The following is a 17895-nucleotide window of genomic DNA, read 5'->3' as shown; positions in this document are numbered from 1 at the left end:
ACTTATTTGGACTCTTCAGAGATGTCTTTCACATCCCACCTAGAGCATGGTCGGTTGTATGGTCTGTGAAGAGGTTAACGATGAACCAACATGTCTCTCATTAAATGGAAGATTACTTAAAAGCTTCTTTTCTCTGGAACAGCGGTGGGTGATATCAGGCACTGCTAGAAGTACTTTGAGCTGAGATCAGTTTTAGAGTTGCCATCTTTATGGTTTTATAGTTGAGAAAGTTGAGAACCTAGACTTGGGACACCTTGTCTGAGACTAGCATTGGAAAGAAGAATGCTTTCAAAATATTCGTGTGTGTGTGTGTGTGGATGTGATTTATACTCAGAGTATATTTATGTCAATGCTGCAATGATATAAATTCAACCAATTCAATTGTATGTGTATCTGTAGGTCAGACAGAGGTCACAGACTCCTTGGAGATGTCTTGTGAATTTGGCAACAAAACCAAGCGGGGAGGGGGGGGTATGTCTGCCTGGACCACCGTAAATACTCCTCTATACTCTCTTCGTCTTCTACTATTAAACATATCGGTGAGGTGGAGAGAGGTAAATAGCGCTGCTTTTTCTTCAGGTGATTTGATGATGGGCATGGCTGTTTATATTGGCCTTGTTGAATGTGTGCATTGACCTCAGTAAGAGTTCTGCTTAATTGTTGTTGAATGTTGGCTGCTTCTTCTAGCAAGCTGTTCCCCGAGTATGTGTGTAAAATCTTTGTGAGAAAATGCTAAATGTCAACTGCATAAGGGTTACATAAACAGTGTGTAATGAATTGGCTTTGAGTGAAGATTCAGGCCACCGGGGATATGTAAGGGGTTGCCATAGTTTCTTCCATAAACATTGGGATTATTTCACTAAATTTGGGGTGTATAGATGCATGTACAGGGTAGCATTAGAAACAAAACTATAGTTGTGTACAACACATCCATCCCTCTGACTGCTGCTCCACCATTCCAGCTGCAGCCCCTCCCCTTTATCTGCATCTACGCCCTTTTGGCTGCTGCTCCACACACCCTCCCCTGTCTCTCCGTACACCAATCTGTTCATTCATGCACTTCTTTATCTGCCCTCTCTACCCATCTTGCATCTGTTTGGACTACATGCATATTTTTAGCCAGAGGAGGATGGCCCCCCCTTTGAGACGTAGTTCCTGTTAAGTTTTTGTCCTCATGCTCTAGGGAGTTTTTCCTTGCCACTGTTGTCCTTGGCTTGATCACTGGGGGCTTGGAGTTTTGTAAAGCTGCTTTGTGACAACATCTGTTGTAAAAAAAAAAAAGTGCTATATAAATAAACTTGATTTGATTTGCTTTTCCTCCCTTTTAAGTAGAGCCAAACATAGCTTCAAAAAGAAGCTTCTAATGCATCATGCAGTGTGCTTTGGTTTTTCTCTTGGATTATTTTCTGGTTGGTTAAGGTAAGCTCTGAGTTTACTTACTTTTGCCTTAGATTCTGTTAAAGTCAAGGCTTCTTATCTGAACCTAGTTGCTTGTTAGCTGTAACGACTCACTGCAGGTGTAGTTTGTGCTTTGGCCTTATGTGTGAATTGAGGTACGGACTCAAAACTGTCATCTGTTTTGATTCTTCAAGACCCTTCGGCAGCCTTTGACATACTAAACCACAACATTTTCCTCTCTGTTCTCTCCAGGCTTGGTGTGACAGGCTTTGCTTTCGATCCTATCTGGAGGGACAGTCCTATCAGGTAACATGGAGAGGATCCACATCCAAACCTTGTAGACTCTGCACCGATGTTTCACAGGGCTCAGTATTAGGCCCTCTTCTCTTCTCTTTGTATACTCGTTCTCTTGGTCATGTAATATCTTCTCATGGTTTCTCCTACCACTGCTATGCTGATGACACTCAATTATTTATTTATTTTCCACCCTCTGACACACAGGTCTCCAGACGTATCTCAGCATGCTTGACTGACATTGCGTCATAGATGACAGCCCACCACTTGAAGCTCAACCCCAGTAAAACTGAGCTTCTGTACATCCCAGGTACTCCCAACCCTTACTATGACCTCACAGTTTTCTTCAAGAACTCCCTGGTATCACCATCTAAATCTGCCCGTAGCCTTGGCATAACTTTGGATAACCAGTTGTAGTTCTCAACTCATGTGTCAAATCAAACCGTCTTACTGATTTTTCCTTTGTAACATACAAAGGATTCATCCCTTTCTCTCGCAGGAAGCTACCGAGGTACTTGTGCAGTCTCTTGTGATCTCAAAGCTAGACTGCAACTCGCTACTTGCTGGTCTTCCTCTAAGTGCCATCAGACCTCTACAATTTCTCCAGAATGCAGCAGCATGACTGGTCTTCAATCTTCCGAAGTACACACGTCACTCCACTGCTACACTCCCTTCATTGGCTTCCAGTAGCTGCATGCATCAAATTTAAAACCTTGATGCTTGCCTACAAAGCCAAAAATGGACCAGCTGCTCCATACATGAGGTCAATGGTTAAATCCCCATCCGTACCTCGAGTACTTCAAAGCTCAAGTACAGCTCAGCTTGAAATGCCATGCTTCAAGTCTCATGGAAGACAATCATCGAGACTATTCTTTGTCCTGGCTCCTAGATTTTGGAATGAACATCCATTTGCTGTCTGGAAAGCAGAGTCCCTTGCAGTCTTTAAATGCAGACTGAAGACCCATCTATTCATGGAATATTTAAATGATCACTGACCCTGCTCCTGCATTGACTAACTGAAACTAGTACTTATTGTAGGGTATTGTTTATTACACTGATGTTGAATAACAAACTAGTACTTGTTTATTGCACTTATCATTGTCTAAGATAGAGCTTATGTATTTTGTACTTTTAGGCATCAGCACTGATTTCTGTAGCTCTACAGTATTCTAGATCATTGGTATATTGGACTCTAACCTACTCTACTGCTTAGGATATATTCTATGAGTAAATGACAGCACTTTTTAAGTCGCTCTGGATAAGAGCATCTGCTAAATGCCATAAATCTAAATTGCCTAGGCAGGATTCAAAGTATGATAAGTGGTCAAAACATATTGTGATCAGCAAATGAAAGCAGTTTTGGTAAATCAGATTGTTATCACACAGTGAGGCAGCAACATTGTGTAACTTAGCCCTGAACCTCTTGCTCTCCTGTGCCTCATTCACCCTTTCAGTCAGACCTGCCATCACTCAGACTCTTTTAGTCAGAGGGGGGAACATACTCCTCCCTCTCTGATCCAAGTATTTCACTTCCTCTTTTTCTCTTGGGGATCTATGGGGGTGATATGCTGGGATTTTCATGTCAGGTCCATTTTATGGCTTCATCTATGAGAACAAAAGTACCTCTGTCTGAGACTTCTCCACTCCCTGTGTATCTATGCCAGGTGTGTGTGTGTGTGTGTGTGTGTGTGTGTGTGTGTGTGTGTGTGTGTGTGTGTGTGTGTGTGTGTGTGTGTGAGAGAGTGAGAGTGAGAGTGAGAGTGAGAGTGAGAGTGAGAGTGAGAGTGAGTGCAAGAGAGTGAGAGAGCATGCCCATCTCAAAATCTAAGTGGTAGAAAAGAAAAGTAAACTGGCCAACCACAAACTGAAATATTTGTTTTACACAAGCTACAGTTTAGAGTCCTGGGACGTTAGTGGGCTAGAGTGTATTTATATTTAATAAATATTTAACCACACAAAGGGAGTAACTCCTTTCCTCAAATCAACATCATTATACTAAAGGCTTCTCTCAAAAGCAGAGGCACAATTCTAAAACATCAGTTTACTGCACAGATTGCTCACTGCCTGAAAATCTTTCTTTTTGTATGACAATCAAATCTATTTCTCTTTCTTTTTTCTCTCTCTCATGCTTTGTATACCTTGAAAGGCTTTCATAGAGTTTCATAAGATATCAGAGCAACAATCACACAACAAAAAAACAGGAGAAATATCTAATATTCACTTTATAGACTTTTGAAGATGGTTTTATATTCTGATCTTAAAGTGGGCTCTCTGGGTGTCAGACCCCAGGACAGATGTAACAACTCATTCAAAAACATTTGCCTAAGATGTGAAAAAGAAAGCAGACTGTTAAACAAACACAGCACAGTGAAAAACGAATGGGGGGAGGAGAAGGAGGATAAGGAGGCACAGACCGAGAGACTGTCAACAGCTGTTTCCATTAAGGCAGAGAGAAAGAAACAGAATGCCTGAGCCAGATGGTTTTGGCAACCTCCCTAGATCTGTTTTCTGGCTCTGTGCCGTCTGGGAGCTTTTTGGATGAGGGAGGGTCCTGTGAATCCACTTGTGGCAGCAAGGATCTAGTATGTGTAATCAGTTGTGACAGCGCTGGAGACACGGAGACTGCCGGCTTGCCTGGGAGAGACCAGGCGACTTGTGTGTCTTGTTTCCACAAACGTCGGTGCTCCATTCTGGAATTGTTATAATAAATTGTTACTGGGAGCCACCATGTACACCCCAGTTATTTCAAAAGAGGAAAGGAATGGGACGAGTCAATATTCTAAATAATGCCGATTTTCATGCTGTATTTTTCTTGCTTTTAGTTTTCTTCTAGTTTTTTCTTTTCCATCAGTGGGCCTAAATAATTTCAGACATGCTTTAATAGATACATTTAGCACACAGGTCTAGTTACAGAATTGATAATTAATTATTTGTTTTGTGCAAACTCTGAAACCTTGCTAGTTGCAGTAAAGCTGTTATGAACCTCATTCCAGGACTTTTGACTCTGATACAGGGCTCTATGTTTTAGTGTTTTAGTGCAGTCAAAGACAAATTAAGATGAAGAGCAGCTGTTTGGTCATGCGTTCAGACTTTATTTGAAAGAGGGCCATATTGGGCCCAGCACTGACCTGGCTTGCAGCCAACACTGACGCTACTGGGACAGAATTTCAGCTGCATGCTACGTTCTCTCTTATTTCGAAATCCAACCCAATAATGAGCATGTTCTTTCTGAACATCTAGCTCCCATCCCTTCTTGTTAATATCTACTCCCCACCTCCAAAGACAAATCTCTAATCCTGAGCACCATTTTCCACAGGCCCAAATGTGCTTTTCAGCAAATCATACTAAACAGGTCAGCCATAAGGACTAGGGGAAATACTGACTTAGCGTGATCTCTTTCAGGAAGGGAAATGCCAGTATCTAGCAGTTCTTGTAGCAGAAAATCAAGCAGTTTCCTCCTTTGAGTAGAGTGGAGCCCTTTGGAAAGAAACTGGAATGCCTGGCACAGGGCATCTGCATGGCCACAAAATGTTTTTTGTGACATTCCAACTCCCCACTTTTGGCACAGTGTTGACTGAGTTTGCTGTTAAAGCTGATAAAGAGCTTGAGTATATGGTTTAAGAGCCAAACTATTAAATACACTGCTTATAATCAGAGAAATTAACACATAATGAAAACCCAAACTCTGATTCTACTAAAGTGTAATGCCACTATTGTATTACAAAACCTTGGTATTCTCTAAATATATTGGCTGAATCTTTAAAATTGTGATTTTTTTAAAGACCAGTCTTTGCAAAAGGCCTCATAGTTCTGACTAGTGTTTCAGTCCCTGGAGTATCAATATCTCTGGGTTGTGTTCTGTGACTTCGCTAGCCATTTGGTTTGATGCAATAACACTGAAAACAGTAACATGGTCAAAACCTGTGGGGCAACTCACTATGCATTTCCTTTGGGCTTTGCTCTAAGATCCTCTCTTGTCATTTTTAGATAAAAATAGAGCCATCTTTGGGTGGAGACAACATACATTCCTGAGGCTCTGTCGTCTTAAACTTGACAGGCTTCCACGGTTTTAACATTTTAAAATTCTGGAGGCATCTGTGTAACAAACACTTTTATTACCAGCTGTATTGTTGTCCATGCAATGTTAGACTGCAGAATCACATTTGAGCATTTGACTGTTGCTGCTCTTTAGTGTAACATGGGGCAGCTGTTTTATGTGCTGCACACAAACTGCGCTTCAAATTGCAGAGGAATGTCAGCGGTGATTATGCCCTGGGGTAAACTTTAAGGGCACTGAACCACCACCAACAACCCCCAAAATTTGGAAGTAGTATATACTGTTTTTCCTCTCTTTAGCATATGAGAGGGCAGGGCAAAGAAGTATAAACATACATAGGTTGATAGGTTGCTTTGGGCCTAAGTAGATCAGAGAAAGGAACTATGAAGCCATACGTGTTGCCGCAGCTGATAATTCATTCTACAAGGAGTCAAACTGACCAGAAAGGTTCATAGGAGACTCCCACTCACTGGAAACTAAATGTGAAAGAGAGGCCATGTCAGCAGTGTCCACTTCTTCCTGGCCAATAACACCAAAACAGTGATCAAGAAGGGTGCACTATAAGATTCCTCTGCCTATAAAATTTCTATTGTCTTGTCTACTATCAGCATATCTAAGTCTAATTACAAGTCATTTCATACCTGTGCACATTGGTGTAGGCTTATATGTAAAAATATATCTTCAAACGTTAGTCTAAGAATTTAAACTAAACCCGTCTGAAGTAACAAAGGATAGCATACGAAACAATGGATTTTTAAAATGACCCTACTGCAAGTTTAGGTTACCATGCTAAAATTAAATGATAATTGGACTAGGTAATATAAAAACAATTCGTATTCGAAAAGCAAGTTTAATGTTTCGTCGAAATGCTCTTGCTTTCCTAAAAAGCCGGATGGCGTGAGACTTGCTCTGATGGCGCACTAAGATAAGACATGAAATTACAACACATCTATCAAGGAGAACTTTAAGGAGACCCCATCCCCCTACCAAATTCCCAAACGTTTTTGTCACGTCTCTGACCTCAATATCCCCGCCCTCTATATGACGTAGAAATAACAACAGTGTACCGAGACCAATAGTAGAGACCAATAGTATCCCATATTCCCTGTCCGAAGTTCTGGGGAAACAAGACAAACTCCCAAGAAGACGTGTGTTCATCTAGCGGACGTTAGGTTTTTCTAATTTAGCATTTCTAGAATTGATCCGTGTCTGAAAAGACGCAACTGGCCGGTAAATGTGGGCGGGGTGCTCTTAAACGTGCGGAAAGGGGCAAAACCTTTGCGTCGCAAGGATTGTGAACACCGCTACGTGACGAATTGCCATACTGACTGCAGTGAAAAATGAGCGCATCTAGATAATAATCGCCAATGTCCGTTCGTTTGCGGATGAACGACAAAATGTGATGGATTTCAAGAGCTTACAGAATTTAAGGTTATTGTATGATAAACGCCCGTTGCAAGTGACTGTGAATGTTAAAAAGACAAATCTTCATATGCCCTCAATTTAGATAGGCTACAAAACGTGGGTAGATGGCGCGAGAAGAACAAAGTGGACTTCACTAAGAAATTAAAAGCGATTCGACGCGACATGGATGTAAGCTGACATGTGAAATTAAACGGGAGTCATGCAACAGGTTTTCTATTGAAACACCAAGCCATGGCTACGGGTGCCTACATAACGGTCAATCGGTGCCCTTGGGTATTGATTTGGACTATTGGCATTGCGATGGCGTGTTTTGATTGTTTGGCCGTGGCTTCCCCGGCACACAGTAATCGTTTGATATGCTGGCAAGCTATCATGAAATGTCAAGGAGAACCACAATGTTATTACGCTTATACTCAGTATGTGCACGCGTGCGGACCGGTGATTAACGGACATAAAAAGAAGTGTCCGAGTCACTGCATCTCTTCCATCATACAGCTCAATCTCACAGAGAATGGCCCGGGGCTGGAGAATTGCGAGTGTGCTTCGGACCCTCTTTGCAAAAGTACCAAACGCGCAATTGAGCCGTGCCTACCTAAAATAAGGCATACTGGCTGCACCGAAGCCCGTAAGGAGTGTGAGAAGGATCCGGAATGTGGAACTGCGATGCGGGATTACCTTTACCACTGCCGAAAACTTTTCGGAGGTGAGAGGTGTTCGGATGACTGCAGACGGGTTATCACACACATGCACAGCATACCGAAAGCACGGCTTCTGGATACGTGCGTCTGCGACGGGACGGAGAGGACTATATGCGAGTACGTCAAAGTTAGCATGAGGAACCTGTGTTTTAATTCGCCCGATAGACATGCGGGCAGTGGTTTTTCAGATGATGAAGACGACCTCGAGAATGATTATGAGATGGAAGATTATGAGGAAGAAGATAACGCAGGTAGCACTTGCAGAGTGCGCAGTGTTCTCACGGTGACGTCCACCATTTTAGCTCTTGCGTTTCTTCTAGTGCCCTGAAGCAAAGACTCGTTTTTTGAAAAGTACGCTATATTTATTGTTTTGTCTGCCTCTTCAGATTATGAGACATATTCAGAGCACAACTTTACAGTTCCGCACTTTTTGAAAAGTTATCACATTGGTCGTCAGGCTGAGATGCAAGTTACCTGAAACCAATGACCGAAGAGAAAGTGTAGCTAGTAATCCACTAACATCCGATACGATTTCAGTTATGGAGAGCATCACCGTTACAACTACTCCAATGTAGGACTTGCAAGCAACGTAAATTTGGACTTTTATGCAGATAAGATGAATAAGTGCGAAGAGATAACATTATTAGAGAATGTAAAGGGTAACTGTGTAAAGGCAGAACCAGCCTATGAGAATATTTTGTGTATATTTGTATGCTGTTTCTGTTGCATTGTACAAATTATATTTTTTTAAAGATTGAAATACAATACAGTAATGAGTTGTTTGAACTGTGGATGTAGTGTTCTTTCTTGAAAGCACCATTTATGAAATATTGCTTAATTCCCTTACTCTACATCACAACATTGCATAGAAACATACAGTCTAAGCTGTCTAGCTAAGATATGCTGTAATATGTTCTGCCATGCGCTTTTTCACAAAAATATACTGAATAGTAACAATCGTACATTTTGCTTTTTTAGGTTACAAAACCATCCAGCTCTGCTGTGCATATTATGTTCATGACCATGGGTTCTTAGGAACACAGACCTTTGTGGTTGCCCTGTCCCTCTCTGATAAATATCATGCCAGCCACTGCTGTTCCGTATTAACTCTAAACATAGGAGAAATGAGATATAAGGCACAGATGAACACAGTGGAGTATGAATATGTTGTTAGAAAAACACCTGGTGTCATTCAGGCATCTGGAGGCAACCAGCAATGACCACTGAGATGAAAGAATGAAATGTTACAAAATCTACAAAAAAGATGTATCTTGTTGGCCAGTGAGGGAGCAAGATTTTGTGCCTTTTCCAACAACATTTAGATACAATTTTGTTTCACCTCTGAATCATGGTCTTTACTGTTATTAAATCAAGTTAAACATCCCAGCCAGCAGAGGAGAAAAGGACACATGAATGTGTGTTGGTGCACTTGACCTTGTAAACATAAATGTTTACAGAAGCAGTAAGTGTTAGTTCCTGTTAAACATTAAGGGGAAGTGTGTGGGGGGAGATTCTCTGAAGGGGATCAGAGTTGAGAATGGGAGCCAAGAAGGGCCTTGGCTAGTTCATTTGTCCTGAGCTGGATTGTTTATTTAAAGCCTTAGCTAATGCCAGAGGAGGGAATGCCTCGTTCGCATGAATGAAATCTCAAGTGGCCATCACAAACACTGCTGTAGTGAGCTGTGGCTACTGTGTGTGTGCGCGCGCGCGCGCACGTGCGTGCATGTGTGTGTGTGCATGTGACCGCTTCAGGTAGATGTAAGACAAAAAAATTTCCATCAGACGAATCATTGACATTTACAGAGGTTACCAGTTTAAACGTGCTTACAGAATTCCTTAAAACATTATTTAAAATTTCATCCTTAAAAAATCCCCTTAGAATATTAATACTAATAATTGCAAATCTTTAAATGGTAATACTAATGTTAGCTTAGAAATAAAAAAGACGACAGGACTGCCTTTTTTAAGCTTGTATATCTCTTGCAGTCTTTTGATTCATCAGCAGTTTCTTGGAGAGTAGGCTCTATGCCATGTGGAGTTTCTCATGTCACAGGAGGTGAAGGGATGCAAAATGGCAACCATAGTGTTTTCCCCTCCATTGTGAAGAAGAGGGAGGACAAGAGCCCTCAGGCTAAATGAATGGAAGAGAAGGCGAGTGGCACTTGTGTCATGCTAATGACCAATACACAATGGTGGAGTTGTACAATGACTGTCCCTCTGCCTCTCTGGTTGACACACGTAGTGGGATTTTTCTCAGATCTGGAGATCCATATTGTATCCATAACTTCCAGCTTTCTTTAAGAGCAAGACCCTTTGAAACAAGGAATACTTCTAATCCAGCTCTGCAGTCCTCATTTCTGAGGAGAGAAGATTTAGTGGGAGCTGAAGAATAAGTAAGATTAGGCCTGAAATTCCAAGGTCATAAAAGTTTAGTTGATCCACAGTTATTGGAGTTTAGAAGACGTGTTCTTCAATATCTTAAAAACAAAAATAATCTAATAATTATGATCACTGAGGTGGGAAACTCCCATGAGCCTGTGAGAGGGATTCTGTGTTGCCTCAAGGACATGAAGCTGTAAAAGTGGATAATTGTAATAACACATTTTTGTTGTGGTAGTCTTAGAATCTGTTGTGTGAGAGTTCTTTCTTTGTGAGGAAACCCTTCTCTTCTATTGAGTGAGAGTGTCTCTTTGTGGGAAAACCATAAACAAGAGTGGGCACTGGGCCATGGGGGTCTAGCACCTCCTCCAAAGCAGTTATAGAGCAAAGGATAAACACACCAGGCCACAGAATGTCAGGGTATATAAACACAAACAAACACACACACACACACACACACACACACACACACACACACACACACACACACACACACACACACACACACACACACACACACAGAGAGAGAGAGAGAGGGGCGTTGAATATGAAGGCATGACACCAGTGTAGAGAACTGCACACCAAGGTTAGTTTTGGAAGTTCACACAAAGCAGCAGAAATAAGTTTAGCTAACAGGAGCAGTAAGTGTCAGAAGTGTCAGAGAATCGGAGGAGAATAACCTGACCAAGAGCCAGAAAAACATTCAGAATGTCTTGACTGAGTGAGAGAAAAGAACCTTGACCCAACCGAGAGACACAAGGATTTTCTTGCTAACACAGGCGCAGCTAAGCACACCCTGCCAGGTCCGGGGACTCCAGGACTCGTAACAGGCTTCTGTCTGTGCTGTCCATCGGCTGGCTGAGGAGAAGCGGCTAAGGTATCTGAGGCAAAGCAGAGGGGATTAGAAGCAGCGCTGGATGACAGGGGACGTAATTTAATTTCCTTAATCTTAATCACCCACCCCCCTTTTTCCTTCCTTTTCTGTGGGGGGCGGGGGGGTCGCACGTGGGGAGGGAGGTAATCTGTTCTCTGTGGCATTCTGATAACCATCCCCTTACTAACTTCAGCAGTAAACATCACAATGAAATTAGATTCCTCAGTGGGTGAAAATAAGTAAGAGAGACTACAATGTGTCAAACTTTGTGTATTAAGATTTGGTGCTTTTAACTTTACTTGTCTGGCTTTTTTCCACTGTAATCATGTGCCTTTTTAAAATGCTGCTTGCATTACCAAAGAAAAGCTTGACTGGGAAATTGGCTCCTCCCGTTCATGGCATGGTCTCTTATGGTTTGAATGGGAGGTGGTGATTTTTGATGAGGGGGTGTCAGTACAAACCGATTACCATAAGTTGATGCTCCAAAGTTGCACAGGGGAGGCTATTTAAGCTGAAAGAAGCTTCTCAGGGCCTGAATGGGAACCAGTGAGTACTGACTCTATTAATCCGACCCCTAGGGGCCCGGAGCAAGCCGTCTACCTCACCATCACAGCCATTCCTCACATTTCTGTCCTCTACCCCCCACCCACCCCCCACTTTCTTTCTTTCTTTCTCTCTCTCTCTCTCTCTCTCTCTCTCTCTCTCTCAGCACTCTGCAGGGGGCTGGATGAACAGTACAAGGCTGTCTGGGCTGAGAAATACAGGATGTGAATGTCAGTCTCCTCAGTTCTGGATTATATGACACGGATCTGTAAACATGTCAGCTAAGATCCACTTCCGTACTTGCCCCATTGGACTGATGTTTTTTTCATATGAAATGCCTACATATATACATACGTTTTCATGTGAACATTTAGCATGTACATTTTTTGGAGTGGTGTGTTTAAACATTATGTTTGTTTTGTGTTATAGGTGTATTTAGCAAATCTTTACACACACACTGGAGATGTTACATGACTGTTTAAATGTATGTGCAAACACAGTAATCAGAGATTTATAACTCCCCTAACGAAAGATATATTTGCTTAGTGGATTTTCTTGCCTTTGTGTGTTCAAATCCTGTGGCTTGACATGCCAAGAGCCCTGATAGACTGAGCTGAAGCAGTGTTTGAATGTCCAACACATATTCCACATACTTCCCCCTCTCAGAACAAAACTAATGTGTTTTGAGGTTGCTGAAGTTTTAGCAATAGAAGTTTGGGGGTTTTGTGAGTAAAAATTTGCTCAATATTTGTATCAGACTGTTTGCTGTTTTTTTTGTTTGTTTTTATTTATTTTATTTTACTTATGTCACTTATTTCTCCTTTATTATTACACTATTATGTTATAACAATAAACAAATGATAAATGTGATAAAGAAACTATCAGAGCTACTCATGGTATTTTGAAGTATTGTACTAAGAAAAATCCAGTTTTTTTATTGTGTGTGAACCAGAGAGTTTCGTTTATCTGCATGTCTATCTGTGTGACACAGCCTGAGAGAGCACGAGATCTTTGCATCAGCAATAGTCCTCGCTGGTTGTGTCCCCTTTGCAGGTTGATTCAGCGATGTCACCTGTCCTGCAGGTTCGCGTGCGCGTGCGCCGTCCACCACTGCAGCTGGACCAGGGAGTCCAGCAGCCCCAGTTGCCCTGCTGATGAATGGGTTTGTCCTTATCTAGAGATGGGCAGACAAGTGGGGTACACACAACTAATCAATCGCTCCACTGAGTAGGTTAGACAGACTGACTAAATGACTGATCCTCATGCATCATACATAAAATGGTGTATGTTCATGGAAGTCCTGAGTATTTAGTATTCTGAAACATTTTACAACCTTGAATTTGCAAAAGGCACTATATAAATTAAACTTATTATAGTATTCAGAATATAAAAAAAAAAACACCCCAAAAATCTAGGTGGCAGAATACTGAAGTTCAATGATGAATTTTCATCAAGGCTTCATGATTTTCAATAGCTGAACATGAGGACATTGTTAGACTCACACACACTCACCTTTCATGAGATCATGGCGTATTGTCTGACAGGCAATACCTTCGAAATGCAGTGGGCACAGACACACACATTGCCCGTCGATTTGCGCTACAGTGCCACCGTTCTGACACGGCTGGCACTTGCATACACTGTACTCAGCCACGTAATCTTGAAGTGCCCTCTGCAGGTTCTCCCTCCTGGGCTGTGCATCTGGGAAACTCAGGGGAATCGCATTATAGATGGGCTCAGGCTGTCAACACAGTCAGAATCACTGTAAGCCACCATCGCAAACAGATGTGTGTTTATACATGTGCATTCGGAATGAATGATATTATAAATGTCAGTGTATCATTTTCATTTGGGTGGTTGGTATGATGAGAGAAGAATGAAGGGTTGACTGCTGTACATGACTGTGCTTTCTTTCACCCAGTCACAGGCTCAGGCAGTACCTGAGAAGCAGGGCCACCCTTCTGAGGCTGCTAGGGAGCCTGAGATGGTAGGTGTGCACCATGGCTGTGCAGAACTATGCTACACAGGTGTGAGGGGAGCAGGTGTGAAGGGGCAGGTGTGTTTACATCACTGTAGATAAGTGCAGGTAGGTCTGCCAGCGTCCTCGCCCACTCCACATAGTACTGGCGATCCATCACTCCCTCTTTGCTGAGCTGGGACTTCATGGCTGCTGCGGACTGTGTGGACCCCCCTTTCACTGCACTTATCACCTTGTCGATGACCGGCTTGCTCGTGCTGCTATCTGCCAGGCACATGGCAGAGGGTCAGTCACATTTGTGGTCTGGGGCCAAAGCATTTTACTTCTTCTTAAAGAATGAAAATTATGCATTTCAAAAGGTCCAGGGGCATTTAAAATAGTTTTCTGGATCAGAGAGCTATTTATTTTTTCCAAGATGTGTGTTGTTTGAAATCCTTATATGAATTAAATCTGTCTGTCTGTCTGTCCGTCCGTCCGTCCGTCCACACACACATACACACCTGTGGTTTTGCTTGTGACCGTGTCACAATTATTTGTGGCATCTGTTTTTCCGCCTTGGTTTACTTCCAGGACTCCACCAATCTGAATACCGGCATTAATGCCGACTTTAAGGCATTCCTTCAATGTGGACTCCAGCACGTCTGTAAGTCCACAAAAGAGTGCATCATATTTAAAGTGGATCATTTTTATGAGTAGATTCTTCTACAGAAACATTAAAATCTAATACATGCTTAATGATATCAGAGCACCACAGCTGGCTAAATGAGCAACCACTTAGCAGCTTGGTTAAGTTCAAAACTAACTGGAAGTGTGCAGAGATTTTTAATTCGCAATGTAAGGCAGAATTTCATTCTGCATTGGGAACACATTTCCATTGATTTGCATTGATTTAGCATTTTGGATGAATCTCGGTAAATAATGAAGCCAATTGGAACCAGGAACTTACTCTTTTCTGTAATGACATCACTGTTCAGCACATATACAAGGTCATATTCTCCCCCTGCCTTTCCATTCTTTGTGTAATGAGTTCCATAGTCCTCCAAGAAACCAAAATACTGGCTCTTTTCATATTCAAGGGGTAATGCGTCCACATCGTCAAGGAAGGTCTCTGAGACCTCCAGGCCCCGTGACCTCATCCTGTATGTGCCCAGCTGCACTCTCCCCTTCACCCTGAGGAAGGACTTATTCTGCACAGATATGGTGTGTGGAAAACAAAGCCCAGTGAGTGCTGTGACTTGTATAGTATCTTTATCCCCTGTTTGAAAACATCTGCATTACATTCACATCTACAGCATATAGCTGACACTTTTATCCAAAGCAACTTACAATTCTGACTGAACACACCTTGAGCAACTGAAGGCCTTGTTTAGGGGACCGATAGTGGCAACTGGTCTTTTTGCTCTTATCTTCACTTAAATTCTTGTGTTTCAATCAGCCTCCTGTAAGATATCACGCATGTACCTTACCTTAGTGCTGCTGTAGTCAGTGATGGCTTTGACCATTTCTGACTTCTCAGACTCTGTGTTGACTCCAGCATTTGAACCCAGGAAAGAGGCGCCTGCTTGCTGAGTTCCACCAGTTTGCTGAATTCCATCAGTTTGTTCAATACCATCAGTTTGTTCAGTGCCGTCAGTTTTTTCAATGTCACCAGTCTGCTGATTGCCATCAGTTTGTTCAATGCCGTCAGTTTGTTCAGTGCCACCAGTTTCTTGAGTGGATGACTCGGTTGGCGTGAACTTGAAAGACAGCTCTAAACCTGATTTGGTTGTGGTGTCCTTGGTAATCTCACTTATCAAAGAGTGAGTGTCTTCATAGACCTCTTTAGAGGTGGTCTCCTCTACTAATGTCTGGAGCCAGAAAGACCAGAGTCAAATGTAAAACATTTCACTCTTACAGAGGTGTGGTATGGTCAGCCTTGCATGTCCTGTTGTCTGTCTCTTGTAAAAGTGACCCTATTTATCTGCGATACGTTTTTCACATGCAGAAGAGACTCACCTCATAGTTAAGGACAGCGACATTCCAAGGTAGCCGGTTGTAGAGCATTGTGGATGGGTCTTTCACACGTTCACACATTCCATTGTACACTTTGTTGTTGAACGGGTTCATACGGGGGCCAGAGCCCAGGATATTAATTCTGTTGAGAGGGAGCAGAGATATGTTTAACACATTTACACAACAGGCAGTATACACATGACAAAGTAATCCCAGCCTATTCTGTTGTGTACTGCAAAGTTCTGATAATGGCATTTATGCTGTATTTTATGTTCATTCATTTACATTTATGGCATTCATCAAATGCACTTATCCAGTGTGAATTACAAAAGTTCTGTGTCATCTACTCATAGACTTAACCATGGAAATATGTTTCAAGTTGTTGGGATTTTTTTTTTAAATGATAGTTTATAGACAGTTCTCTACCATCCACTAGGGAGTGCTGCAGCACCCTCCGCAACCCTACTCCCCATGGCCTTGCTAGAATGCACCCTAGCCAGTACAAAAGGGTAGAGTCCAAGATACCAGTGAACTAAGATACTGCTAGATACAGGAGTCAGGGCTGATACCTAGAAAAAATTACAAAATGAGCGTAAGTGCAATACCAAATAACAATAAGTGCTAAGTGGGTTCAATTAATTAATCAATTAACTGAATCCAGTTAGTACTCATTGTTGTTTGGTATTTCACTTATGATGTGCAAATTTTGCAATTCTTTCTAGGTATCATCATTTCAGGATGTTACAAATCAATATGATCAATAAGACCAGCCAGTATTGAATTGCAATAATCATCCTGTAAATCCACTTCAGTAATGTTCTAATATCTCCTGATCCACATTGTATTTAATCAATCAATGAATTAAATAAAGTAGCAATCATGTGGAACAGCTGACCCGTATCCAGTAGTGCGACCGATGTCTGACTCTGTCACTGGGAAATCACCACATGGGCGGCGAAATGTGTCACACTCCTCTTCATCAGAAAAATCACCACAGTCATTGTCCCCGTTACACTTCAGACGTTTTTTAACACACAAACCTAAAGAGAGAGTGGAGAGAAGATAAACTCAGTCATCTGGGAGTCAGAGGAGTCATTCAGATAATTAAAAGGAGACTGTAGTGATCCAATTAATGGAACAAACAGCAATATCAACTAAACTGGAATAGAAAGCCCAATAATTTACTAATGCTAGACCAGTTCCTTGGTTCAGTGTAGACGAGTTTTAAACGCTTTTAGCATTAAAGACCTGATTCACACTGGAACTCTGAGCTGGAGCAGATGGGGGGTGGGCTCTCCACACATTTAGTTGATGGTTTGCACAGTTTTCTTTCTCCAATCGGCTCTATACACTTTTGACCTCCAAATTGCCCAAACATCTCAATACTCCTGGAACGATACTACACATACACATGCATGCACACACACATGCGTACACATGCACACATTTGACATATTTTATGTTTCCATATTAAGCTTCAGCAGTAATATAACATTTATAATTGAATAAATCCTGATAAATGATAAAACAGCATAGATGACAACACAATATAGATTATATAATATATATAATATTGAGTCTGTGCTGCCCTGGAGATTCTAGTGATTGCACTGATTTTATTAAAGGGCAGTGACTGCAGTGCTTGGTTTTGCTTATGTGCGTGTGTGAGGAAACCTTACCATGGTTTTAGTGCATGGATCACATGGCTTCCATGGGGACCAGGCAGACATTTTACACTCGATAGGTGCAGGAGCTCCAGCCTCTCGGACCGCTCTTCTAGGTCCTTGCCTTCGAGGGAGAACAAGTTTCACCATTATGAGAATTTTACATCTCTTCATGTATGATTTTTTTTTTATCTTGCCAAAACTCCAGAGCGGTTTGCCAGTCTACCAACCCAACATCAAAATACTTCATCTTAAAGCAGCAGTTGTAAAACTAATCCAACAATAACATCACAAAAATAAAATACTGACCGTCATTTTGACCTGCAGTTCATTTATTTACCTTTACAATTAAATACATGTGAAAACAAATAAGGAATCATTACTACCCATTATAGCATACTTAAATATATTTTCCACATAACATTTTCCATAGCAGCTGGCATAGATAGAGAAGGCATACATACATGAACTCTCCCACCCTCATGGAGATAGCTTCTTGTAGGCAGCAGACTGCAAGCAGAGCTGCTAAGATCCTCATTATGAGACACTGGATGTTACTAAAGCTTGTATGGTAATGTCCATCGGTGCACCTT

General features: G+C 41.8%; 2 protein-coding genes and 1 long non-coding RNA gene across 4 annotated transcripts; 2 read left to right on the top strand and 1 right to left on the bottom strand.

Moving 5' to 3' along the window:
- The first annotated feature begins 405 nt into the window (after window positions 1-405).
- Window positions 406-5015, top strand: LOC145659017 (uncharacterized). Of its 2 annotated transcripts, XR_014124981.1 has the most exons (4): window positions 406-1419; window positions 1651-1704; window positions 1900-2002; window positions 2192-5015. It is a non-coding gene; the product is annotated as an uncharacterized LOC145659017 (long non-coding RNA). The 2 variants fall into 2 exon arrangements; XR_014124980.1 differs by having other exon boundaries at window positions 406-1704.
- Window positions 5016-6845: 1830 nt separating this feature from the next.
- On the top strand, window positions 6846-8658 carry gas1b (growth arrest-specific 1b). The gene has a single exon (XM_027020033.3). The coding sequence runs from the start codon at window positions 7406-7408 to the stop codon at window positions 8198-8200; it is 795 nt and encodes a 264-aa protein (XP_026875834.1). The 5' UTR covers window positions 6846-7405; the 3' UTR covers window positions 8201-8658.
- Window positions 8659-12564: 3906 nt separating this feature from the next.
- On the bottom strand, window positions 12565-17881 carry c9 (complement component 9). Its single transcript, XM_081720143.1, has 11 exons — window positions 17767-17881; window positions 17318-17426; window positions 16887-17037; window positions 16534-16678; window positions 15642-15780; window positions 15113-15493; window positions 14593-14833; window positions 14147-14287; window positions 13735-13910; window positions 13181-13409; window positions 12565-12842 (listed from the first exon to the last, which is right to left on the bottom strand). Exons 1-11 carry the CDS (start codon window positions 17838-17840, stop codon window positions 12685-12687), a joined length of 1944 nt encoding a protein of 647 aa, XP_081576269.1. The 5' UTR covers window positions 17841-17881; the 3' UTR covers window positions 12565-12684.
- Between the last annotated feature and the right edge of the window lie 14 nt (window positions 17882-17895).

Source organism: Electrophorus electricus, chromosome 8 (genome assembly GCF_041902795.1).
Source record: "Electrophorus electricus isolate QZ-2024a chromosome 8, ASM4190279v1, whole genome shotgun sequence".
In the NCBI taxonomy this organism is placed as follows: domain Eukaryota; kingdom Metazoa; phylum Chordata; class Actinopteri; order Gymnotiformes; family Gymnotidae; genus Electrophorus; species Electrophorus electricus.
Note: the sequence above shows the minus strand (reverse complement) of the source record. Positions and strands in the feature narration are given on the sequence as shown.

Excerpts from the sequence above, each read along its gene's own strand:
- gas1b (XM_027020033.3), top strand. The coding sequence starts at position 7,406 with ATGGCTACGGGTGCCTACATAACGGTCAATCGGTGCCCTTGGGTATTG.
- c9 (XM_081720143.1), bottom strand. The coding sequence starts at position 17,840 with ATGAGGATCTTAGCAGCTCTGCTTGCAGTCTGCTGCCTACAAGAAGCT. Across the intron at positions 16,679-16,886 it reads AGAGTTCCAGTGTGAATCAG|GTTTGTGTGTTAAAAAACGT; the intron begins GTCTTTAATGCT and ends CTCTCTCTTTAG. Across the intron at positions 14,288-14,592 it reads TGATGTCATTACAGAAAAGA|ACGTGCTGGAGTCCACATTG; the intron begins GTAAGTTCCTGG and ends GTGGACTTACAG.